At 44.8% G+C, this 27,541-nt stretch overlaps 1 protein-coding gene across 2 annotated transcripts in view; it reads right to left on the reverse strand.

Moving 5' to 3' along the window:
* Nucleotides 1–2,599: 2,599 nt before the first annotated feature.
* The window catches only part of LOC120985861 (glycine amidinotransferase, mitochondrial-like), an 85,971-nt gene continuing 61,029 nt past the window's right edge, over nucleotides 2,600–27,541 (reverse strand). For both annotated transcript variants that reach the window (XM_040414055.1, XM_040414054.1), the window contains 3 exons: nucleotides 13,526–13,589; nucleotides 12,704–12,820; nucleotides 2,600–3,171 (listed from right to left, as the gene is read on the reverse strand). In XM_040414055.1, coding sequence (XP_040269989.1) covers nucleotides 3,059–3,171; nucleotides 12,704–12,820; nucleotides 13,526–13,589 — 294 coding nt within the window. In that variant the 3' untranslated portion in view covers nucleotides 2,600–3,058. The remainder of the gene's footprint in view (nucleotides 3,172–12,703; nucleotides 12,821–13,525; nucleotides 13,590–27,541) is intronic.

The following is a 27,541-nucleotide window of genomic DNA, read 5'->3' on the forward strand; positions in this document are numbered from 1 at the left end:
CCCGCACCGCCGCTGCTGCTTATCCCTGTACACGGATTAAAACATCCGGTGTCGGGGGCGAGCCTCCCTAGCATCAAAAGTCTGAAGCACTAAACATTACCCTACTGCCTAGCTTGGCCGCTGAATTATCAGATAATTTCCCTTGCAAAGGGGCATAGTAGACGTTAGGGGGCACAGTACAGGGGTATCCCCTTATATCCCTGTACTGCGCCTCCTACAGTGTATTATTATAAGGGGCACAGTACAGGGTAGGGGGCACAGGTACAAACACTTTGAGCTGTACCTTTCTATAATAAGTCAATTAGTCAATCAAATTAGTTAGTCAATAACCTCCACCGATCAGATACTGGTGACCTATCCAGAGGACCCCTATTAAGCTGGTCATTCAGAACTATCCTGTTCAGTAGTAACAGTTTTTCTATATAAACATCATCTTTTTGCTCAGATTGCCACATGTTGCCAGCTGTAATACACAATAGGTGTAGCTTGTGAACCTAATGGGTGGCAGGGAATGATGTGAATGATGACAATCTCCGTACAGAGCTGTGGTATATGTAACTACTATATACATAAAAACAATAAATAGATGTTTCATGTAAGGGGCACTTTCACGGGAGTATTTTTTGCTCAGTGTTTTTTATTTCGGCAGTCGTATGCCATTGAAAATGAAATACAAAATAATGTCCTTCTGTAGCAGTCAGCACAAATGATAACACCCCCTATATAGATTGGAAATCAATCCACCTTCAATTTAATGCTGCTGTGAGGAGAAGATGTATCTGCATTGTAAACCTCAATATTAATTTAATACTAGGCGTAGAATTGACAGCTGTATTGTTCCATGGATATACCTTGATAAAGCTGTCCAGAGAAGAACATGACATTGATTAGGGTATGCTTTCATTGACCCACTACTTAATGGGAGGAGACACAGCCTTCTGCGACCCAACAGATTAACTATTAATTATGCCAAGAACTAGCATAAATGGTAGTTCAAATCTATGCCAGCTCATATTTGGTGTAGAATATAATTTCTGGCACAGGGACTGCCTGGAAATGTGCCAAAGAGGCCTGTGCTCCTTAAAACAGCGGACTTTATACTAAGACTGGCATTCATAACTGCAGTCTTAGTATATCTGCCTCTAAATATTAAAGGGGTCTTCCGGGATTTATATATTGATGGCCTATCCTCAGGATAGGTTATCAATATCAGATCAGCGGGCCCCAACTCCCAGGACCCCCACCGATCAGCTGTATGAATGGCCTAGGCCAGTGGTGGCGAACCTATGGTACGGGTGCCAGAGGCGGCACTCAGAGCCCTCTCTGTGGGCACCCGCACCCTGGAAAAAGTCTATGGTGTACCAATATGCCTTAGACTTCTCCTGCCATTCATCAGAGCAGGGCGCACTATGAACAGCACAGGCAGTGCACTGAATGTAGGCAGGCTATTATAGCTAAATGATAAAGTACATGGAAGATATACTATATTGGACTGTAGTACTCAGGGTAAATTGCCATGTTGGCACTTTGCGATAAATGACTGGGCTTTGGGTTGCAGTTTGGGCGCTCGGCCATCACTGGCCGAGGCGCAAACCATTCCTTTTCAAGTGAATTGGGCTGCTCTGCAATACCAAGCATGGTCACGATCCATTGTACAGTGCTGTGCTTGGCAGCCTCCTCAACCAGCTAAATGGTGGGGGTCCTGGGTGTCATCGATTTGTAAATCCTGGAGAACTCCTTTAAAATGTCATTAGTCATAACACCCAGATAAAATGAGGGATGACAATGTACGACAGCACCCACAACAAGTCACACATAATAAAAATTGCATTACAATTCATTTATTTAAAGCGAATCATTTATTGTTGCTGCCATTGATTGTGGAAACATTCCTTGGCTGGGATAACTTAATAGGCACAAAGGATGAAACAATGTCAACACATATGGAGTATGATAAAACAATGGTACACTAAACAGCATGTAACAATCCACATATACGCCACGCATCATGTAATATTATGCACATGCATGGAAAATGTATAAAACTGTTTTTTTTTTTATAGTATTAGAACCATAAAACATATGTATAGATTTATATACATGCTGAAAGCCGTGAAGTGACATGACCGCGCTTTATAGGAAACGGCTATGTTCCTTCTTTCTATTAGTATTTAGGGTGCAGCAGTTTTTTTAACCTCTAGGCGTCACTGTTGCTGATGATGTAATAAAAAACCGCTATAGTGCCAGCATCCCATTTTATTACTTGAACTGTTAAAGGCGACCTAAACCTTTCCTGAAAGCACAGGGTGCAGCAGCACGTCTCGAAGCATTCTGCACCTTTGGCTTGTATCGGCTCAGCCCTGCTTTTCCAGCATGCGGAATAGGGATCCACAGAAAATATATAGGATCAATAGTCTGCACGCTGGACAAGCAAAGCAGAGCCACTGCAAGTGAAGTGCTGAACGCTCTAAGAAGCGCTGCTGCACCTTCCGTGCTTTCAGTAAAGGGTTGTGTCCCCTTTAAGTGGCAATTAATATTGAAAAGTAGAAAAAAAATGTACGTTTATGAAAAATAGTAAAAAAATATTTTAAGTGATTTGAAAAATACAATTAGAGAATGCATTAGGATCACTGTCTATGACCCTTTGAAAATAACTTGCCTACTGTATGTGTAGCCAGTAGAGAATACTGGATAAAAGGGAAGGAAATTACATGGTACATTCAAAGCTGCCTTTATGATAAGACAGAGGTAGACAGGTAAAATTAGTGCACCCGTTCTCCTTGTCACCCTGCAGTCCCAAACTACTAGATTTAATAACTGATGCTTATAAATGCAAATGTAACATTTGAAAAAATGTTTCTTCACAAAGTAATTTTGAGCTTAAAAAAAAAAGCATAATTTGGAGGGCAAAAAGAATCACATTTTTGGTATACTCTTCCATGTCGGAAGAGCTTACAATTTCAAGGAGGTCACACTGAGAGACTACATGGTAATACTAGCTTTGCTTACATATTGAATTGCTAAAAAGCTGATTTACTGCAAGTTTCCAGCTATTGTATTAGCTGAAATAGGACTGCAGGGTTCCACGGCGACGAACATCGCAGGTCCAGCAGTGGAAACCACCTCCTAATGAATTCGCATGGCGAATACTCACTTTAACGGTGGAAATGCCTGGAATGGAAGACAAAATGTGAATGAGTATCAAAGAATCTAACAGCACTTCTACTCTAATCGAACAGAAACCGAGTATCATTGTTTAGTAATTTAACTGTGCCGTCATACACTGGTAACTCTCTCATTCTTGTAAAGACATTCTCGTTTGCTTCTAATTTGGAGATTATATTAGGAATCACAATTTCATTATTGGAATCTTTCATAAGACAACACCTGCAGGTTAGGGACGGTGAGATTCTTCATCATCATCGTGCAGATTATTGTCTGATCATGCCTGTAAAGGCTTAAGCCTCATGCACACGACCATTGTTTGGGTCCGCATCCAAGCCGCCATTTTGGCGGCTCGGATGCGGACCTATTCACTTCAATGGGGCCGCAAAAGATGCGGACAGCACTCCGTGTGCTGTCCGCATCCGTGGCCCCGTTAAAAAAATATAACTTGTCCTATTCTTGTCCGCGCTTTGCAGACAAGAATAGGCATTTATATTGCCGGCGCCTGATCCGTTCCGCAAATTGCGGAAGGCAACACGGGTGGCTTCCGTTTTTTGTGGATCCACGGTTTGCGGAAAAAACGGCACGGCCGTGTGCATTAGGCCTTATTCACACGTCAGTGTTTTGGTCAGTGATTTCCATCAGTGATTGTGAGCCTCCACAGACATAGGGGGTCATTTATTATACTGAAATACGCCTAGGTCTAAAATTGTGGGGGTGGCATGGGCGGGTAAGGGGGTGGGCTGGCAGGCCTGTCTCATTGATCATTTTCTACGCCATTTTTAGGCATAGAAAATGGTCTAAATGTAAGACAGCTAGGAAGCTGGCTTACATTTAGAAGCGCCGAAGTTATGTACCGGTCTTAATAAATGTGACCCCTAAGGTATAAGGGAAAGATCTGCACCCGTTCTGTGTTTAGAGCCGCACTGACAATGAGGTTGTAGAAAGAGACCACAGCGCTCTGGTGGGCTCCACAGCCTCTTCCTAGGTCAATGACATCATGTTCATTGGTCACATGGCCTAGGCGCAGCTCAGTCCCAAGTGCAATACTAAGCACAACCAGTATACAGTGAACGGCACTGTGCTTGGTAAGCTGCGAGGAGGCCTCAGCGCCCACCAGAAGAGTCAGACCCCCACTGATCAGATACTGATGACCGATCCTGAAGATGTGTCATCAATATTAAACACTTGGAAAATACTTTTAAATTCATACTTCTTTTTTTTTTTATAAGAATAACCACAGATGGGCTATTTGGGAAACACAGACCCAAATCTAGGAATGTCTGACCCAAACAGTAGCCATAACTTGATATAAAGTACGGTAAGCTTGTGTACATATATATTACATTCATATATACCCTGCACGTGTAGAGGCACTTTTATTGTATATACATTTAGTCATAGACTACTGGTTGCCTACTCTTGACAAGTACATTTGTATTTTTATTTGTTTAAAATTTAACTTTTATTTTGCTTTGTTAATAATAAATTATGAACATCTTATTATCCAACCTACTATATTAAAACTGTCTCTGGACATCCATGTGTGTACTTCTATTATTTATTAATTCCCTTTTAGCACTATTAATGCAGCGGTGGTGAATAGATTGCAGTCGCTCTCTTTAGACTGACCGTTATTGGTTCTTGCTGTTAACTGTGTAGATACTTTATTTGTAACCTTTTACTGTGAACTGTAGTCAGTTGAGGCTGGTGTTAGGGCTCTTTCACACCTGCGTTCTTGTCTTCCGGCATAGAGTTCCGTCGTCGGGGCTCTATGCCGGAAGAATCCTGATCAGGATTATCCCCATGCATTCTGAATGGAGTGAAATCCGTTCAGGATGCATCAGGATGCCTTCAGTTCTGGACCGGAACGTTTTTTGGCCGGAGAAAATACTGCAGCATGCTGCGCTTTTTGCTCCGGCCAAAAATCCGGAACACTTGCTGCAATGCCGGATCCGGAATTAATGCCCATTGAAAGGCATTGATCCGGATCCGGCCTTAAGCTAAACGTCGTTTCGGCGCATTGCCGGAGCCGACATTTAGCTTTTTCTGAATGGTTACCATGGCTGCCGGGACGCTAAAGTCCTGGCAGCCATGGTAAAGTGTAGCGGGGAGCGGAAGAGCAGTATACTTACCGTCCGTGCGGCTCCCGGGGCGCTCCAGAGTGACGTCAGGGCGCCCCAAGCGCATGGATCATGTGATCGCATTGGACACGTCATCCATGCGCATGGGGCGCTCTGACGTCATTCTGGAGCGCCCCGGGAGCCGCACGGACGGTAAGTATACTGCTCCCCCGCTCCCCGCTCCTACTATGGCAACCAGGACTTTAATAGCGTCCTGGGTGCCATAGTAACACTGAACGCATTTTGAAGACGGTTCCGTCTTCAAATGCTTTCAGTACACTTGCGTTTTTCCGGATCCAGAGTGTAATTCCGGCAAGTGGAGTACATGCCGGATCCGGACAACGCAAGTGTGAAAGAGCCCTTAATTTGTTCAAGCAGTTTGGTTACTTTTGAGTTTAACTGCTTGCTACTATATTAGACAGCTTAGAAAGTAACTCCGCTGTTACAAAAAGCATCACAAGCTAGCAGAGGAAGCTGCAGACAGCTCGATCATAGATAGATAGTGTAGGAGATTGGCTGTCATTAATAGTCAGGAACAATGGCAATAATACCATAGCAATAGTAATATTTAATCATCACTAGCAGGCAGCAGTGGGATAAGTAGCAGCACTATAAGACCAGTAACGGAATTCAGATTATCTGTGAGACTATTAAGCCATAAGGCAGTGAGTGTTGCAATAAGGGCCAGACAAATAGTAGCAAGCAGGTAAACTCAAAAGAAACCAAACTGCTTGAGCAAATTAACACCAGACTCAACTGACTACAGTTCACAGTAAAAGGTTACAAATAAAGTATCTACACAGTTAACAGCAAGAACCAATAACGGTCAGTCTAAAGAGAGCGACTGCAATCTATTCACCACCGCTGCATTAACCACCTCCGGACCGCTGTACGCACAGACGCGTCCTGGAGGTGGTTGATTCATTCCTCCTGGACGCGCCGGCGCGTCCTCTCGCGAGACGCGAGATTTCCTGTGAACGCGCGCACACAGGCGCGCGCGCTCACAGGAACGGAAGGTAAGAGAGTTGATCTCCAGCCTGCCAGCGGCGATCGTTCGCTGGCAGGCTGGAGATGTGTTTTTTTTAACCCCTAACAGGTATATTAGACGCTGTTTTGATAACAGCGTCTAATATACCTGCTACCTGGTCCTCTGGTGGTCCCCTTTGTTTGGATCGACCACCAGAGGACACAGGTAGCTCAGTAAAGTAGCACCAAGCACCACTACACTACACTACACCCCCCCCCCCCCGTCACTTATTAACCCCTTATTAGCCCCTGATCACCCCTGATCACCCCATATAGACTCCCTGATCACCCCCCTGTCATTGATTACCCCCCTGTCATTGATCACCCCCCTGTAAAGCTCCATTCAGACGTCCGCATGATTTTTACGGATCCACTGATAGATGGATCGGATCCGCAAAACGCATCCGGACGTCTGAATGAAGGCTTACAGGGGCGTGATCAATGACTGTGGTGATCACCCCATATAGACTCCCTGATCACCCCCCTGTCATTGATTACCCCCCTGTCATTGATCACCCCCCTGTAAAGCTCCATTCAGACGTCCGCATGATTTTTACGGATCCACTGATAGATGGATCGGATCCGCAAAACGCATCCGGACGTCTGAATGAAGCCTTACAGGGGCATGATCAATGACTGTGGAGATCACCCCATATAGACTCCCTGATCACCCCCCTGTAAAGCTCCATTCAGATGTCCGCATGATTTTTACGGATGCACTGATAGATGGATCGGATCCGCAAAACGCATACGGACGTCTGAATGAAGCCTTACAGGGGCATGATCAATGACTGTGGTGATCACCCCATATAGACTCCCTGATCACCCCCCTGTCATTGATTACACCCCTGTCATTGATCAACCCCCTGTAAAGCTCCATTCAGATGTCCGCATGATTTTTACGGATGCACTGATAGATGGATCGGATCCGCAAAACGCATCCGGACGTCTGAATGAAGCCTTACAGGGGCATGATCAATGACTGTGGTTATCACCCCATATAGACTCCCTGATCACCCCCCTGTCATTGATTACACCCCTGTCATTGATCAACCCCCTGTAAAGCTCCATTCAGATGTCCGCATGATTTTTACGGATGCACTGATAGATGGATCGGATCCGCAAAACGCATCCGGACGTCTGAATGAAGCCTTACAGGGGCGTGATCAATGACTGTGGTGATCACCCCATATAGACTCCCTGATCACCCCCCTGTCATTGATTACCCCCCTGTAAAGCTCCATTCAGACGTCCGCATGATTTTTACGGATCCACTGATAGATGGATCGGATCCGCAAAACGCATCCGGACGTCTGAATGAAGCCTTACACGGGCGTGATCAATGACTGTGGTTATCACCCCATATAGACTCCCTGATCACCCCCCTGTCATTGATTACACCCCTGTCATTGATCAACCCCCTGTAAAGCTCCATTCAGATGTCCGCATGATTTTTACGGATGCACTGATAGATGGATCGGATCCGCAAAACGCATCCGGACGTCTGAATGAAGCCTTACAGGGGCGTGATCAATGACTGTGGTTATCACCCCATATAGACTCCCTGATCACCCCCCTGTCATTGATTACCCCCCTGTAAAGCTCCATTCAGATGTCCGCATGATTTTTCCGGATGCACTGATAGATGGATCGGATCCGCAAAACGCATCCGGACGTCTGAATGAAGCCTTACACGGGCGTGATCAATGACTGTGGTTATCACCCCATATAGACTCCCTGATCACCCCCCTGTCATTGATTACCCCCCTGTAAAGCTCCATTCAGATGTCCGCATGATTTTTACGGATGCACTGATAGATGGATCGGATCCGCAAAACGCATCCGGACGTCTGAATGAAGCCTTACAGGGGCATGATCAATGACTGTGGTTATCACCCCATATAGACTCCCTGATCACCCCCCTGTCATTGATCACCCCCCTGTCATTGATCACCCCCCTGTCATTGATCACCCCCCCTGTCATTGATCACCCCCCCTGTCATTGATCACCCCTCTGTAAGGCTCCATTCAGACATTTTTTTGGCCCAAGTTAGCGGAATTATTTTTTTTTTTTCTTACAAAGTCTCATATTCCACTAACTTGTGTCAAAAAATAAAATCTCACATGAACTCACCATACCCTTCACGGAATCCAAATGCGTAAAATTTTTTAGACATTTATATTCCAGACTTCTTATCACGCTTTAGGGCCCCTAGAATGCCAGGGCAGTATAAATACCCCACATGTGACCCCATTTCGGAAAGAAGACACCCCCAGGTATTCCGTGAGGGGCATATTGAGTCCATGAAAGATTGAAATTTTTGTCCCAAGTTAGCGGAACGGGAGACTTTGTGAGAAAAAAATTAAAAATATCAATTTCCGCTAACTTGTGCCAAAAAAAAAAAATTTCTATGAACTCGCCATGCCCCTCATTGAATACCTTGGGGTGTCTTCTTTCCAAAATGGGGTCACATGTGGGGTATTTATACTGCCCTGGCATTCTAGGGGCCCCAAAGCGTGAGAAGAAGTCTGGTATCCAAATGTCTAAAAATGCCCTCCTAAAAGGAATTTGGGCACCTTTGCGCATCTAGGCTGCAAAAAAGTGTCACACATCTGGTATCGCCGTACTCAGGAGAAGTTGGGGAATGTGTTTTGGGGTGTCATTTTACATATACCCATGCTGGGTGAGAGAAATATCTTGGTCAAATGCCAACTTTGTATAAAAAAATGGGAAAAGTTGTCTTTTGTCAAGATATTTCTCTCACCCAGCAAGGGTATATGTAAAATGACACCCCAAAACACATTCCCCAACTTCTCCTGAATACGGCGATACCACATGTGTGACACTTTTTTGCAGCCTAGGTGGGCAAAGGGGCCCATATTCCAAAGAGCACCTTTAGGATTTCACAGGTCATTTACCTACTTACCACACATTAGGGCCCCTGGAAAATGCCAGGGCAGTATAACTACCCCACAAGTGACCCCATTTTGGAAAGAAGACACCCCAAGGTATTCCGTGAGGGGCATGGCGAGTTCCTAGAATTTTTTATTTTTTGTCACAAGTTAGTGGAAAATGCTGCTTTTTTTTTTTTTTTTTCATTCAAAGTCTCATATTCCACTAACTTGTGACAAAAAATAAAAACTTCCATAAACTCATTATGCCCATCAGCGAATACCTTGGGGTCTCTTCTTTCCAAAATGGGGTCACTTGTGGGGTAGTTATACTGCCCTGGCATTCTAGGGGCCCAAATGTGTGGTAAGGAGTTTGAAATCAAATTCTGTAAAAAATGACCTGTGAAATCCGAAAGGTGCTCTTTGGAATATGGGCCCCTTTGCCCACCTAGGCTGCAAAAAAGTGTCACACATCTGGTATCTCCGTACTCAGGAGAAGTTGGGGAATGTGTTTTGGGGTGTCATTTTACATATACCCATGCTGGGTGAGAGAAATATCTTGGCAAAAGACAACTTTTCCCATTTTTTTATACAAAGTTGGCATTTGACCAAGATATTTCTCTCACCCAGCATAGGTATATATAAAATGACACCCCAAAACACATTCCCCACCTTCTCCTGAGTACGGAGATACCAGATGTGTGACACTTTTTTGCAGCCTAGGTGGGCAAAGGGGCCCATATTCCAAAGAGCACCTTTCGGATTTCACAGGTCATTTTTTACAGAATTTGATTTCAAACTCCTTACCACACATTTGGGCCCCTAGAATGCCAGGGCAGTATAACCACCCCACAAGTGACCCCATTTTGGAAAGAAGAGACCCCAAGGTATTTCGTGATGGGCATAGTGAGTTCATAGAAGTTTTTATTTTTTGTCACAAGTTAGTGGAATATGAGACTTTGTAAGAAAAGAAAAAAAAAAGAAAAATCATCATTTTCCACTAACTTGTGACAAAAAATAAAAAGTTCTATGAACTCACTATGCCCATCAGCGAATACCTTAGGGTGTGTACTTTCCGAAATGGGGTCATTTGTGGGGTGTTTGTACTGTCAGGCCATTGTAGAACCTCAGGAAACATGACAGGTGCTCAGAAAGTCAGATCTGCTTCAAAAAGCGGAAATTCACATTTTTGTACCATAGTTTGTAAACGCTATAACTTTTACCCAAAGCATTTTTTTTTTTACCCAAACATTTTTTTTTTTATCAAAGACACGTAGAACAATAACTTTAGAGCAAAATTTATATATGGATCTCGTTTTTTTTGCAAAATTTTACAACTGAAAGTGAAAAATGTCATTTTTTTGCAAAAAAATCGTTAAATTTCGATTAATAACAAAAAAAGTAAAAATGTCAGCAGCAATGAAATACCACCAAATGAAAGCTCTATTAGTGAGAAGAAAAGGAGGTAAAATTCATTTGGGTGGTAAGTTGCATGACCGAGCAATAAACGGTGAAAGTAGTGTAGGTCAGAAGTGTAAAAAGTGGCCTGGTCTTTCAGGGTGTTTAAGCACTGGGGGCTGAGGTGGTTAATAGTGCTAAAAGGGAATTAATAAATAATAGAAGTACACACATGGATGTCCAGAGATAGTTTTAATATAGTAGGTTGGATAATAAGATGTTCATAATTTATTATTAACAAAGCAAAATAAAAGTTAAATTTTAAACAAATAAAAATACAAATGCACTTGTCAAGAGTAGGCAACCAGTAGTCTATGACTAAATGTACAGTGGGATGCGAAAGTTTGGGCAACCTTGTTAATCGTCATGATTTTCCTGTATAAATCGTTGGTTGTTACGATAAAAAATGTCAGTTAAATATATCATATAGGAGACGCACACAGTGATATTTGAGAAGTGAAATTAAGTTTATTGGATTTACAGAAAGTGTGCTAGAATTGTTTTAACAAAATTAGGCAGGTGCATAAATTTGGGCACCACAAAAAAGAAATGAAATCAATATTTAGTAGATCCTCCTTTTGCAGAAATTACAGCCTCTAAATGCTTCCTGTAGGTTCCAATGAGAGTCTGGATTCTGGTTAAATGTATTTTGGACCATTCCTCTTTACAAAACATCTTTAGTTCATTCAGGTTTGATGGTTTCCGAGCATGGACAGCTCTCTTTAAGTCACACCACAGATTTTCTATTATATTCAGGTCTGGGGACTGAGATGGCCATTCCAGAACGTTGTACTTGTTCCTCTGCATAAATGCCTTAGTGGATTTTGAGCAGTGTTTAGGGTCATTGTCTTGTTGAAAGATCCAGCCCCGGCGCAGCTTCAGCTTTGTCACTGATTCCTGGACATTGGTCTCCAGAATCTGCTGATACTGAGTGGAATCCATGCGTCCCTCAACTTTGACAAGATTCCCAGTCCCTGCACTGGCCACACAGCCCCACAGCATGATGGAACCACCACCATATTTTACTGTAGGTAGCAGGTGTTTTTCTTGGAATGCTGTGTTCTTTTTCCTCCATGCATAGCGCCCCTTGTTATGGCCAAATAACTCAATTTTAGTTTCATCAGTCCACAGCACCTTATTCCAAAATGAAGCTGGCTTGTCCAAATGTGCTTTAGCCCACCTCAAGCGGCACTTTTTGTGCTGTGGGCGGAGAAAAGGCTTCCTCTGCATCACTCTCGCATACAGCATCTCCTTGTGTAAAGTGCGCCGAATGGTTGAACGATGCACAGTGACTCCATCTGCAGCAAGATGATGTTGTAGGTCTTTGGTGCTGGTCTGTGGGTTGACTCTGACTGTTCTCACCATTCGTCGCTTCTGTCTATCCCAGATTTTTCTTGGTCTGACACTTCGAGCCTTAACTTGAACTGAGCCTGTGGTCTTCCATTTCCTCAATATGTTCCTAACTGTGGAAAAGACAGCTGAAATCTCTGAGACAGCTTTCTGAATCCTTCCCCTAAACCATGATGGTGAACAATCTTTGTCTTCAGGTCATTTGAGAGTTGTTTTGAGACCCCCATGTTGCTACTCTTCAGAGAAAATTAAAAGAGGAGGGAAACTTACAATTGACCCCCTTAAATACTCCTTCTCATAATTGGATTCACCTGTGTATGTAGGTCAGGGGTCACTGAGCTTACCAAGCCAATTTGAGTTCCAATAATTAGTTCTAAAGGTTTTGGAATCAATAAAATGACAACAGTGCCCAAATATATGCACCTGCCTAATTTTGTTTAAACAATTCTAGCACACTTTCTGTAAATCCAATAAACTTCATTTCACTTCTCAAATATCACTGTGTGTGTCTCCTATATGATATATTTAACTGACATTTTTTATCGTAACAACCAACGATTTATACAGGAAAATCATGACGATTAACAAGGTTGCCCAAACTTTCGCATCCCACTGTATATACAACTTGTGTACATATGTCCTAGATGTGGTATGCACATTCACGGTGTGTCCTCTTATTAAATACTCACCTAACTTCTCAAACATCTTGTGAATGGAAGTCTCGTTGGCATCCACCATAACACGTTTCTCATCCAGCATTAATACATTCATGGAGAGCCATTTTGATGCCATCCATAGAGGATGATCTGAAGAAGAAATAGCATGTGGTAAAATAAGATATGAAGAACACATTCTACACAAGTCAATAAAAGACATTTAGCATTGCCAGACAGAGCGGATTTTATTTTCTGAGACTAAAAATAAATGGCTCCAATCCCAGCTACAATCTGTATACACTTACCGAATCTTAGGAAATGATAGGTATGACAGTGACAAAATATTGGGTCACTGTTCTTAAAGGGGCTGTGTCACTTCATCAAGTGGCATTTATTATGTAGAGAAAGTTAATACAAGGCACTTACTAATGTATTGTGATTGTCCATATTTCTTCCTTTGCTGGCTGGAGTCATTTTTACATCACATTATACATTGCTCGTTGCCGTTCTTGTGCACTATAGAAAAAAGTGCCGGCCTCTCTGGTGGCTGGGACCATGGGAGTGTGTATAGCCCGCTTTCTCCTATAGTGTGCAAGCATGGCCATCGCTGATGGATTGCAGGGTGGTCGTAACCATGGAAACAAACAGTGTATAATGTGATGAAAAATCTTTAAGTTATATCCTCAGTGTTTTCCACTGTGGAAACCCGAAACACTCAACTGTCTAGTCAAACCTATTGTCCGGCAGTGTTTTCATACATTCTGTAACTTCTGTAACTTTAATGAATGTGATTGAGAGGAAAAACATACATTAGTGATAATAAAAGTAATTAACAGAAGCTTCGATCACACTTACCATCTGGGATGAGGGGAGTGGGGGGAGTGACAATAGTCCAGCCAGCCTTCTTGAACAGATCAATCTATTAAACAATATAAAAAAAAAGGTTAATGCTATTACTGGTATACATTAGATAGATAGATAAATAAATAGATATACTGTATAGATGATATACAGACATATAAATGATAGACAGAGAGACCGATCCTGTAGATAGATAGACATACAGACAAACAGATAGATAGATAGATAGATAGATATGAGATAGATAGATAGATAGATAGATATACTGTATAGATTATAAACAGACATATAAATGATAGACAGACAGATAGATAGATAGATAGATAGATAGATAGATAGATAGATAGATAGATAGATAGATAGAGAAAAAATGAGAGTTGGGCAGCACTGCAGTTTCTTGCGTATAGGTGGAGTGCCAGTGGCTGAGGAGACGATCCTGCTCCAAACGAATGATGTGCCGTGGAATTTCTTCAGTTTAGATAGATAGACTGTATAGATAGATAGACATATAAATGATAGACAGACAGATAGATAGATACTGTGGATAGAAAGACATACAGTACAGACAAACAGATAGACAGATAGATAGATATAAGATAGATAGATAGATAGATAGATAGATAGATAGATATGAGAGAGAGAGAGAGATAGATAGATAGATAGATAGATAGATAGATAGATAGATAGATAGATAGATATGAGATAGATAAATAGATAGATATGAGATAGATACAGGGCCGGTGCAAAGATTTTATTGCCGGTGCAAGGATTTTATTGCCGCCCTAGGCAAGATAAAAATTGCCGCCCCCCCCCCCTTCCTTATCAGATGATCTGCCCATATCATGACATCACATATGTTCCACCCCTTTCTCAGATTTTAAATTAAAAGAACTGCTATGTTTCCCTTAGGGTTAATCCAGCTTCTTGTAGCTGTCTCTTTTTGCGGAATGGAATTGCGGAACCATACATTTCTATGGGGCCGCACGACGTGAAAAAAATAGAACATGTCCTGATCTTGTCCGCAATAGCGGACAAGAATAGGCATATTCTCTTAGTGCCCGCAAAATGCGGAACGCACATTGCCGCTGTCCGTGTTTTGTGGATCCGCAAAACACACATGGATGTGTGAATGGACCCTAAATGTGAGGTAAATTAGTTTCCAATGTAGTATTAATAACTAAACAATTACATTATAAACATATTGCATTGTCTACTTACCACCAGGACAATAAGATGATCTGGTCTCTGGCTGCAGTCTGGCTCTTGGTCTGGCTATGGGGACTCCCTTGTCACTCCCCCCCTCCCTCCCTTGTCACTCTCTCCCCCCCCCTCCCTCCCTTGTCACTCTCTCCCGCCCCTCCCTCCCTTGTCACTCTCATTCCCCCCCCTCCTTTGTCACTCTCATTCTACCTTCCCCTCCCTTGTCACTGTCATTCTACCCCCCCTCCCTTGTCACTCTCATTCCAGCCCCCCTCCCTTGTCACTCTCATTCTACCTCCCCCTCCCTTGTCACTGTCATTCTACCTCCCCCTCCCTTGTCACTGTCATTCTACCCCCCCTCCCTTGTCACTCTCATTCCAGCCCCCCCTCCCTTGTCACTCTCATTCCAGCCCCCCCTCCCTTGTCACTCTCATTTTACCCCCCCTCCCTTGTCACTCTCATTTTACCCCCCCTCCCTTGTCACTCTCATTTTACCCCCCCTCCCTTGTCACTCTCATTTTACCCCCCCTCCCTTGTCACTCTCATTTTACCTCCCCTCCCTTGTCACTCTCATTCCAGCCCCCCCCTCCCTTGTCACTCTCATTCCAGCCCCCCAGTGTAGCGTGGCCGAGCTCTGTTCGGTCCGCGGTACATGAGCATTTGTTTCCTGTACCCGGCCGGACTGAAAGGAAGTGCACACTAAGTGAGCACTTCCTGTCAGTCCGGCCGGGTACAGGAAACAAAAGCTCCTGTACTGCGGACCGAACAGAGCTCGGCCACGCTACATTAACAACAGCACAGAGCAGACACAGCATGACAGCAGGCGCAGACAGGCTGCGCAGCACTGAGCCGGTGGCCGGAGATTCTTTAGAGCGGCAAGCGCTCAGCCGCTCAGGAGCCCCCTGCTAAATGGCGCCCTAGGCGACTGCCTAAGTCGCCTTACTGGTGGCGCCGGCCCTGGATAGATATGAGATAGATAGCTAGATAGATATGAGATAGATATGAGATAGATAGATAGATAGGATACTATCGCCAACTGAGAAAGGTCTCCAAGATAACCTGAAAATCCTGGAGTTCAGTAACACGTGGGCACTGCCCATCAATCCAAAGAAAACCAACATCATGGTGTTCCAGAAAAGAAACCGAAAAGCAGCCGGGCATCCTCCCTTCCTACTAAATAACTGTCCACTTTCAGAAACCGACAGCTACACCTACCTGGGCCTAGACATCAGCCAATCAGGGAGTTTTAAGAAAGCCAAGGAAACACTGAAAGACAAGGCGAGCAAAACCTTCTATGCCATCAGAAGGCGTCTGTATCACCTTAAAGCACCAGTGACCGTCTGGCTTAAAATCCTTGACACCATCATCGCCCCAATCCTCCTGTAGAGCAGCGAAGTCTGGGGCCCAGACATATACACAGACCGGGCAAAGTGGGACTCTGGGCCAACAGAACTATTCACCTAGAACTCTGCAAACACTTTCTCCAGGTCCACAGGGGCACCTCAAACAGCGCCTGTCGAGCAGAACTGGGCAGATTCCCACTCTACTTTGCTGTACAGAAGAGGGTGCTATCATTCAGAGCCCATATTCATAGCAGCAGTCCCAGCTCGTATCATCACAAAGCCTTGCTACACCAAGAAGCCCCAGAAAAACAAAGCACCCTGCAACAAGTCACCCAAACCCAGCCTGCCCAAGCCACCAACCAATATAGCCTGACAAAGGGCGAAATCCAGAGGACGATACACAAGTACAAAGAGGAGTATATTAGCATCTGGAGGAACGACATAAGAACATCCCAGAAGCTGACAGTATACCAGAGCCTGCAGAGGGAGTACAAACTGACCCCATATCTGGAGAAACTCCCTGATCCAAAAGACCGACAGATCCTGAGCCGGTACAGACTGAGCGCCCACAGCCATAGCAGCACAATATATTACTGCCTGCCATAAACTGAGAGGAGCCTGATATACAATGGACTCCTATACCCCCACCCTGTATATGTCCCCATCCCCCAACCCTACCTAATTATTTCCTATTTCCCACTTGCTTTGGCAATGCTAAAATGTATTTAGTCCTGCCAATAAAGCTGATTTGATTTGATTTGATAGGAGATAGATATTAGATAGATAGATAGATAGATAGATAGATAGATAGATAGATAGATAGATAGATATGAGATAGATATTAGATAGATAGATAGATAGATAGATAGATAGATATTAGATAGATAGAGTTGTAGAAAATATTAATAGTTGTAATCCGCTCACATCAAAGTTTGTCTAAGGAAAAAGGTGAAACCATCTTCCCTCAGGCCCAGTCAGAGATAGACCCAGGTGTTCCCATCTTGATTGAAAATTCTGAGCAACTCCTCCGCCCTGCTCAGTCTGCTCACCTTTATTTACTAACAAAAGGTGTAAAAAAGGGGCTGGCCCAAGACAAGGATACAGGAAGTGATAACATGCAGGAAGTGATGTCAAAGGACAGGGCGGGGCAATCAATGTGGCTGGGCAGACAATGCACACGCCCCATCCCTGTATAAGGAAGGATGAATCATGTCCATTGTCTGATCAGCCAGGTGGCCGCCCACCCCCCATCACTGTCAGCATGGACCTCATTCAATACTGCTTAAAGGTGATCAGTATCTAATAAAGATCATTCTACTGGTTCCTATAGGTTTGAAATTATCTGCGAGACATTGCTACGGCTATTGTCAGTATACGGTACTAGTATACCGACAAGGCAGATATGCATGTCTTAAAAGCAGATATGTCTCCAAGCCCATGAGAAGGTTTTCATACTGACGGTTTTACCACTGGTCCCGATTCAGCCAAAGTACCCTCTGCTAGAGCGCTCTCTGGCTAAATCAGACACAGGGAGACAGATGACAATCTATAAAAACACACCCACATCCTAAAGTAAAATCTCTGCATAATAAAATTTCCACAACAGTCCCTCCTCTTTGTCATATGCTCCCCAATGTCCCTCGACGGATCTCGATCTTCTTCTTTGAAAAAAAAACTGTCTTGTAAAACATAACAGATGATGGAAAACAGAAAGTCAATCTTGACACGTCTTCTTTTGTTCGGGAGGTGACTTAGGAGGTGGCGTTTCACGTTGGTCGACCATCTGGTCTATGGTTTGGTCTTCAGGGCGTCTTGTCTGTTCGGTCTTCGGTAACTCAGTCGATTAGACAACAGGAACATCTCACTCCGGCGTATAGAAGGAGCAGCTTCTTGCACAGTGACCGGTGTGGATCCAGTTGTCTCTTCCCTCGAACTTCAGAGAGGTTGGGGTCATCAGCAGCATCTGGAATGGCCCAAGATATCTCGGCTCTAGTCCCGTCCTCGGATGTTTCTTTAGCATGACCCAATCACCTGGTTGACTAGAATGAACACTGGTTATTGAGTCTGGGTCCGGGAGAAACTCCCGAACCTGGTGGTGGACATCGGGTGATAACCCGTGGGGCTGCCTGGGGGCATACCTGATGGAATAAAAGGGTTACAGCGGAACATTCAGGCCATGGATCGGTCGGGATTTTTACCTTCTTTGCAAAAATCGGACCCAAGTACCAGCAAAGAAAAGGATTGACATTTGAGAGGTTAGAAAGTTTGAAGATCGTTGTTTTCTGCACCACTTTCCCCCCTTCTCATCGTCCTTAAAACCAGGACGAAGAGAAGCTGGATTAAACATGGTGCATCATCTCAAGGTTAGATGGAGAGATGACGGAGGGATGAGAGAGAGATAGAGAAAGAGAAAGAGAAAAGCGCTTCTCTTGGACTCTGCAGTCTTAGCGGGACAGGAGTACATGACAGTGTTAGTTCGCACTGTCTGGGACTTTTGAATGCCCTGTTGCTGGAGATCGATGGATTCGTGCAGCCACAGTTCTGCTTTCTGGAGGGAACCATGGCTTTGGGGTCTAGTGGGGAATTTACGGACAAACTTTTTCCCAATCCAGACCTCAAAGGTCCCTTCTTTGGGATGGTCCACTCTGAACCTACAGTCCCTTGGTGCCAATCTTTGAGGGGCTTAAAGGGATTCTGTCACCAGTTTTTTACCCCCCCATTTAAAAATATGGTTATGTTCATGGAGCTCTAGCGATTCATAATGTGGTCTTATAACCGAAATCTGTAGGCTCATTTTGTCTAAAAAACGTTATAACTAACCTGTCATTCATCTCACAAAGGTGCCCAAGGGGATGCTCATGTCTTCCAGATGCCGCCCGCACCCGCCGCCATTAGTGCCCAGCTCCTCCTTTGCTGTCATCAGCACCGCCTCAGAATCCTTGCTACGCCTCCGGCTCTCCCTCACTCCCCCCTCCTTCTTCTCTAACATCCCGCGCGTGCGCACAGGCCTCTGACAGGCTGGCGCCAGTGTTCAGGTCATCGGGAGGTTGAGCGAAGTGCCGGCGCATGCGCACTTCGCTCCAAGAAGCCGAACTGAGAAGTCCGCACGGGCGCATCAGGCACAGGCCTGTGCGCACGCGCGGGATGTTAGAGAAGAAGGAGGGGGGAGTGAGGGAGAGCCGGAGGCGTAGCAAGGATTCTGAGGCGGCGCTGATGACAGCAAAGGAGGAGCTGGGCACTAATGGCGGCGGGTGCGGGCGGCATCTGGAAGACATGAGCATCCCCTTGGGCACCTTTGTGAGATGAATGACAGGTTAGTCATAACGTTTTTTAGACAAAATGAGCCTACAGATTTCGGTTATAAGACCACATTATGAATCGCTAGAGCTCCATGAACATAACCATATTTTTAAATGGGGGGGTAAAAAACTGTTGACAGAATCCCTTTAACAACTCCTCCTCCATAGATGGATTTCATGTACTGCTTGGCTGTCCTATAATCAGAAGTGGTACCCTTCTGTTCCCTAAATTTCCCTAAACTCATGCTCGAGCCTTCTAAAAGTAGGTGCGTCCATCTCCAGTTTCCTGCGACCTACGCAAGGAATTTTCCCGCGACCTACGCTAGGAATTGTACCGTGACCTACGCAAGGACTGCCCTGCGACACACGCTGGATGGCTGTTACTCCCCTTCGTTCACCTCTGAGTTGCCTTAGGGTTTCTGGCACCGACACACGGACTCCGTTCACCCTAGTTAGACCTCAGGAAAAGGAGTAATCAGTGTAAAAGGGCTCTCGCCGACACACAGCGGCCCTCTGAGTCTCCTAATGAGATATACCAGCCTCGGTTTTGGCTCTGAATAGTGACCTGACCACAAGATAGGGCTTCCAATTGACCTGGAGTGGAAAAAGGGGTGCACAGAGAACACACAGTACCTTCTGTGGGGACGAGGGATGCACAGAGAACACACAGTACCTTCTGTGGGGACGAGGGGTGCACAGGAAACAAACACACAGTACTACTGTGGGGAATGGGGTTACTCACACAGCTATTGGTATGCCCAGGTGATATATATCACCTTGTCTCCTTAAAAAAAATGCTCATCAACTCACTTTCCTTTGCCGATATGATTCTATATAGTCAAGCTGAACAGCACACAAAGCCCTTTTTGCAGTGACTGATCAAAAACCTCTCACTCAGTAGCAACCCTTGAATTCCGACAGTAGTTCCCACACAATATCATGAGACCCCCCAGTACTCCTAACCAAATCTACAGAGAAAAGAGAGGGAAAGAAAGAGAAAAAAAGAAAAAGAGAAAAGTGCCAAATTATAAAAAACCTAAAAAATAAAAATGGATTAGTAAAAGAAGAAAAATGTAAATTAATCAAAGAAATACCCAAACGAAAATAGACCAAAATAACTGAAAAATAAAAAAGGAAAAAAACTTGATTACAACAATAAAACCTAAAAATTTAAATGGATTAGTAGAAGAAGACCTGTAAACAGGAGAGAAAAACAAACAACATCAGTTACAGACAGTCCTGCTATATACATTGAGATAAAGTAAAAAGTTAATTTTAACTTGAAACCCAAAACTCAAACCTTAGGAACACATACAATTGTATAGGACTGAATTAACAAATCAATGTCCTGGAGGGTTCCCCTGAAACCGTGCAGGAGAATCTCTACCCACCCAGTCATTGAAATGTTAATTTGCCCAGCCCCAAACAGCTTCAGATTCATACCAGAGAAGCAGGATTTAACATTTCAATGTCCCAAAACCGGTTTTTCAAAGACCTTGGCTGTCCCTGTGTTCTCTGCCTTTGCAAAGAAGCATGTCTGGGACCATTACCCCACCTTGCTGAATAAACCACTTCACTTCTAGGTGTGGTTCTGGGGTACTTAACATACCTGTGTCTGTTGCCATTAGCAACATTACAATATCGTGCAATGTGCCCGTATTCCCTGCATGCAAAACAAAGGATAGCTCGCCTCCCTGCACAATACCTTGTCTGGGCACATGGTGATTTGACTTGGCGCACATTAACCATCCTAGCATGACTAGATCCCACACTACTATCTGTATTGAGTCCACTTACCACGGACTCATCTGAGGAATCTTCTGGCCTTGTGTTAATACGTCCAACTCCAGGGTCAGACACATTGTCCATCTCCATCCCTGAGTCGGTTCCACTATCTGAACCACAGTCCTCAGACTTCTTCATGCTTACAGCCCATACATTGCCCCTAATGCCAGACACATTACTCTCCAACGGTTGTTTCAATAACTCTGGCAATTCCCTTACAGCACCCTGTGCATGCATCAGGCTTTCAGATAAACTTTCATTTTCCTTGCACAGCTCAGTATTACACCTCACAGTACATTCATAATTAGCGCTAGCTTCAGCTGCCTGCTGGACAAGAGTTCTCAATTTAACAATTTCCACTTTTAAATCTTCCACTTCTCCTTCAGCCTACAAGACTCATGATATTTATCCGCTATCCACCCAGCAGTAAAAATCAGAGCATACTTGCCTTTCCTTTTGCGCCATTTTTTGGTACCGATCAGGTTTGCTACACAATTCTGAGCCTGCAGCCATGGATCAGTAGATCCCTGCATAGCCTGAAGAATGGCAGCAGTGTCCTTCAACTTTTCTACTTCCTTAAAAACACTTTCCATTGCACAAAAAACAAACACCACAATGGTTGCTACAAAAAACAACAAAAAACACTAGTACCAATTTCTAGGAGTTGTCCCAATACTTTTGGCACAGAACCTTTGTACACTGTAGTACCCATACTAATTATGCCAAACAAGTCTACAAGTCAGTGTAACAGCCACAGATATACAAACATTAAGCAGAATCATCAACTATAGGACGATTTCACCACTAAACTGCCACTAATGCTCACACAATGATTCCTGTATCAGACTGGTCACTGAGCTATACCATAACCGAACACTCAACTAATATCCCGCATAAAACTTATCAAAACAAAATAAAACTGTACATAGAAAGGTTACAAAAAGACAAGATAACTATTCTGGACAAACCTAACATTTCAGGCAAAAACAATCAATCGCTTTCCATAGCAACTTAAAGATGGCCGACAAACTTAAAGATGGCCGACATACCACTAGGTCGTAAAGATGGCCGACAAGCACATGGTCATCACACAGAGGAAATCAAGATAGTGTCTACAAAATCCAGCAATAAAAACAGTTTCTATATTTCCTGTTCCCTACCGCCGAAACCAGAGCAAAACCTCCACTCTGTGGGTGATTTACAGGTTAACAATATAAAAATACTCTCTAAATGCTGTCTCTAATGTACAAACACTAAAACCAATTGCTGCCTCTATAAACCTCTATAAAATTGCCTCTTACAAAATCACAGTAACATAAAAGTTAAGAAGTTACAAAAAACACAATACCCTGTACTACTCATCATACAATCTCACCATACAATCTCTGTACAATCAACTCAGATTCACAAAAAAACTTACTTTATCCTTACACAAATAGAGCGAAACATTTTCTTTTCTCATTCAAGGTTTTTATTGAGATTTTGAAATAAGTAGATGTGGTATACAAAGAACAGCAAATTAGTAGCCTCCAGAAGTAAAAGGCATTAAAGTATATCTTCCCACATGAAAGGGCACTACAAACACGCGCCAGTATATGAGTAAAAGAAGTAAATAGATCATGTGGGACAGAGAAGGCTATAGGGGTCTAACCCTAGTAAGACATACACACAAAAGAAGGGGGGACACATAACGAAAGACCAAACACAAGGAAGGAAGGAGCAGGGGAAGCGAGAGGTGGGGAAGGGCGGGGTTAAAGACCTGTATGTCACAGACGGGCATTATGAAACTCATCTGACCCCCGGAAAGTTTCCCAAGGGCCCCAGGTGCGAACAAATCGAGAGGTGTCCAGGGGGGTGACGCAGATAAGATCCTCCATCCGCTGGTGTAGAGCAATTTCCTCAAACCATTCCTCCGGGGAGGGAGGTGTAGGTGATTTCCAGTGGCGAGGGATGACCGTTTTTGCAGCCTGTAACATATACTTAAGGAGCGACACCTTAAAGGCAGGAATAGTCAAATCAAAAATAAACAACAGAAGAGCTTCAGGAGTGTTGGGGATGGGAATTCCCGTTACTTCTCGTACAATGCGATGCACAAAGTTCCAATAAGGTCGCAGGACGGTACAGTGCCACCAAATGTGCAACAAAGTGCCTTCATCGGTGTGACACCTCCAGCACGGTCTGAAACAGACGGAAACCATTTGTGAAGCAAAGACGGCACTCTGTACCACCTGGAGAGAACTTTATAATTCGTTTCCTGCGCCTTAGTGGAAATTACAGCTTTATGAGAGAGAAGGAAAGCCCGCTTCCATTGAGAAGAGGTGAGGCCATTCCCTAGGTCACGATTCCAGGCGTGGCAGAAGGAAGGGAGTTGGTCAGAAGTCTGGAGAGTAAGCAAGTTATACATGGTAGAAATGTCCCGGAGCACTGCAGAGGGAGCTAGGCACATCTGTTCAAACACTGTAAGGCTCCTGCTCAAGGTGTGGGTGGGACGTATGGAAGAGTAAAAATGTTGGCGTTGTAGATACTCAAAGTTATGCCTGGGGTGTATATGAGAAGGCTCTATCAATTGGCTTAAGTGCTTCAGTCCTGAGGTTGTGATGACATCACAGAACCGAAGGGGGCGCAGTTTGGTACCAGTAAGGAAGGGCCCAGAGGAGTGTCCTGGGCGGAAAGCCGGGTTATCGGTGATCGGCGTCAGAGGGCCAGTTGTGTCAATGAGGAGTGTACGGCGATTAATGGACGCAATCGTCGTGAGCGTGTGACTGGTCGTGAAAGACAGTGGGGGGGGCTTTAAAGCCAGGCTTGCCAAATAGCCAAGGAAGGACCGCGAGCGCATGTGAAGAGGAGTTGCGTGCTATATGGACCCATAATTTGCTAGATTCCGATCGCAACATATCCAGAAGCCTAGCGTATACCGCAGAATAATAATATAGCTTACAATCCGGCAAACCAACACCCCCCAGCTCTTTAGACCGAGTCAAGACCTGCGATTTTATCCGCGGTCTGCACGGGGCCCATACAAAGCGCGTGAAGCAGCGTCTTATTTGCGGCCAAAAAGTGAGCGGCAGCCGAATGGGTATGGTCTGCAGGAGGTAAAGGAATTTAGGTAGTAGATTAATTTTCAAAATACTGACTCTGCCGAACCAAGAAAAGTCTCGACGATGCCAAGAGTCCAAGTCTTTCTGGAAACTTCGCAAAAGCGGGGCAAAGTTTAACTTAAAAAGCGCGGATAAGTCCGCTGAGAGCTTAACACCTAGGTATTTAATCCCCGCCGATGGCCATTTAAATGGGAACGCAGATTTAAGCGACGAGACTAATGTTTGAGGTAGGGATACATTCAATGCATCAGATTTGGTCATGTTGATTTTAAAGTTCGTCCATTTACCGAAGAGTGCAATTTCACGTAATAGGGATGGGAGGGCGAGGTGGGGGTTAGTGATGTATAACAAGAGGTCATCCGCAAAGGCCGCGCACTTATGTTCCACAGAGCCAATCGTGACCCCAGATATGTTCGGGTTGGCACGGATCGCGGAAAGGAGATGTTCCATCCCCAAAACATACAAAAGAGGAGATAAGGGACATCCCTGGCGCGTGCCATTGCGGATGAAAAAAGGGGCGGAAAGGGTACTGTTAATTTTAATTCTAGCAGAAGGCTGGTGGTAAAGACTAAGTATTTTCCCAAGAAAGGTTTGGCCCAGACCCAATTTAGAAAGGACAGAGCGGAGAGAATGCCAAGATATACGATCGAAGGCTTTCTCCGCGTCTAGGGACAAAATCATAAGAGGGGTATTGGAGACTTTTGCGTGGTGAATGATATCCAAGGTCCAGAGGTTGTTGTCACGAGCCTCCCTCCTCGGGACAAAACCCACCTGGTCGTGGTGTATCAGAGAGGGCAGAAAAGCGTTCAGTCTATTGGCTAGCATTTTGGCGTAGACTTTTAAGTCTACGTTTAATAAAGAAATAGGACGATAGCTGGTACATAAGTGGGGATCCTTGTCGGGCTTAGGAATAACCGCAATGTGGGCCATAGTGGATTGGGAGGGGAAGGGACATTGAGGGGATACCGCATTGAAGACCCTCACCAGAAAGGGAGCAAGGATGGTGGAAAAAGATTTAAAGAAGCCAGCGGTGAACCCATCAGGGCCCGGGCTCTTACCACCCGGGAGGGATTTGATCACTTGCTTCAGCTCCCCTTCCGAAAGACTCCAAGCTGGCAGCTTGTTCGGCAGACAGCGTGGGGCAGCAGCTCAGCGGGTAGGGAGACACATCAGTTTCCCTGCCAGAGGAGTCGGGAAGATTGTACAAATCAGCGCAAAAGGACTGAAAGGACGAGGAAATGTCCTCCGTCGTGTGCGACAATTGTCCCCGGGAGTTCTTGACCGCTGGGATATGAGAAGCAGCAATATGACCCCTGAGTGCCCTAGCCAACAAGCGGCCACACTTATTGCCGTATTCGTAGAACTTGCTGCGACATGTTTGAACTATCCGTTTATAGGAAGAGTCCAAAAGAAGACGCGCATCCATTCGTGCATTATGGAGGTCGCGGAGCACCGGCAAAGAGAGGGCTCGCTTGTGGGTCAGTTCCAAGGAGGCCACTTTTTGCAAAGCAGCCCTGAGAGAGGCAGCTTTTTCTTTTTTAAGGCGAGAACCATGTTTAATGAAGATCCCCCTGAGAACACATTTGAGGGCTTCCCATTGAGTAGGAAGGGGCGTGGGGTCCGAAGCGTGATCAGACATAAAATTAGCAACAGTGCCAGTAAGGTCCTGTACGCATACAGTGTCAAGGAGGAGGGACTCGTTCAATCGCCAAGTCCATTCTCTTTTAGTCAAGAACGGGAGCGTGAGGGAGCAATACACCGGGGCATGGTCAGACCACAAAATGTTGCCAATAGAAGTGGAATCTAGCCATGACAGGGCGGATTGTTGGACTAGAATGTAATCTATCCTACTATAGGAAGAGTGCGGGGCCGAGAAAAATGTGTAGTCTTTATCCGAAGGGTGTTGCAAGCGCCACGGGTCAAGTAGTTGTAGCTGTAACAGTGCTCGTTTCACTTTTTTGATGGCCGCATAGGAAAGGGAAGCCCGTGCCGAGAAGTTATCGAGCGTGGGGTCAAAAGTAAGATTAAAATCCCCATTAAAAATGACCGTTCCGCGTATTAAGGGCAAGACCTTGTCAATTAAATCAATCAGGAAGGAAACCTGATTCTGGTTCGGGGCATAGGCATTAATGAGAGTAAATTCCCGGCCCCCTATCAGAAGTGTGAGGATAATGTATCGAGCCCCGGGATCAATTACACAGCCCAGCACCTGGTGGGGGAGAGATTTATGTATCGCTATGGCGACACCTTTTGACTTAGTATCCGGATTATTCGCAAAGTGCCAGGAGGTGTAATACTTGTTACGAATGGCAGGAGCCTTACCGTGCTTGAAGTGAGTTTCCTGAAAACAAACAATCTGGGCTCTTTGTCGGTGGAAATGGTAGAGCACTTGGGATCTCTTTTCTGGGGAGTTAAAGCCTTTCACATTGAACGATGCCAATTTGAGTGACGTCATGCCTGTAACAAGAAAGGGGAGAAAACACAAGGAAGAAACACTAGGGATAAGGACGGAGAAGGGAGGGAAGAGCTGACAAACAATAGAAGGAAAGGAGAAGAGAGATAACTATCAGGGTCAAAAAGACCAAAAGAGGCAATCACCAGGGAGCTAAGATCCCCCAGAGGGTACCTCAAACTACGTGGGGAAGGTGACAGCCTAAGAAGAGCAAACCAACCACAATTCCCGACAGAAGAAACAATGAACACAATATAAGTCCCGCCATCCAGACGGGGTCCAGGAGAAGGGAGCGAATATGGCTAAATGACACAAACGCCCAGACACATAATATCAATGGAAGCAGCCTGAAGACAGTCAAACGACCGGGCCAGTAGAATATCTTCGATGATGATTCGCCTGCAAAACAAACTAACCACAATCCCTAAAACAATAGGAAGAAACAAGGTTAAACACTGTAGATGCCAATGAGGAACAAGCGCGAGGTCCCAAGGTGGTGTTCAAGTGTCCCAGTCAGCTGAAGATCTTCGGCGACGATTCATAGGACGGAGTCTCCTCTGCCCAAATGGAGGCAGTGCGGGGGTTGCAGGCAATCCAGATCGATTGGGCCCAGGCGAGCGGGAACGACCTAGTTGAGCGGGCTTGGGATTCAGTATGGTGGGCCAAGGACCAAGATTGACAGGCGGCAAGTCCAGAGCACGTAGAAATTCCGGCAAGTCCTCTGGGCTGTGCAGTACCACTGCTTGTTTCCTGGGCCCGGCAAAAAGGGCGAATGGATAGCCCCACCTGTAGGGTATTTCGCGTTCTCTAAGTAGATCCAATAAGGGTCGGAG

The sequence above is a fragment of the Bufo bufo genome, chromosome 1 (assembly GCF_905171765.1).
Source record: "Bufo bufo chromosome 1, aBufBuf1.1, whole genome shotgun sequence".
NCBI classification, from domain to species: domain Eukaryota; kingdom Metazoa; phylum Chordata; class Amphibia; order Anura; family Bufonidae; genus Bufo; species Bufo bufo.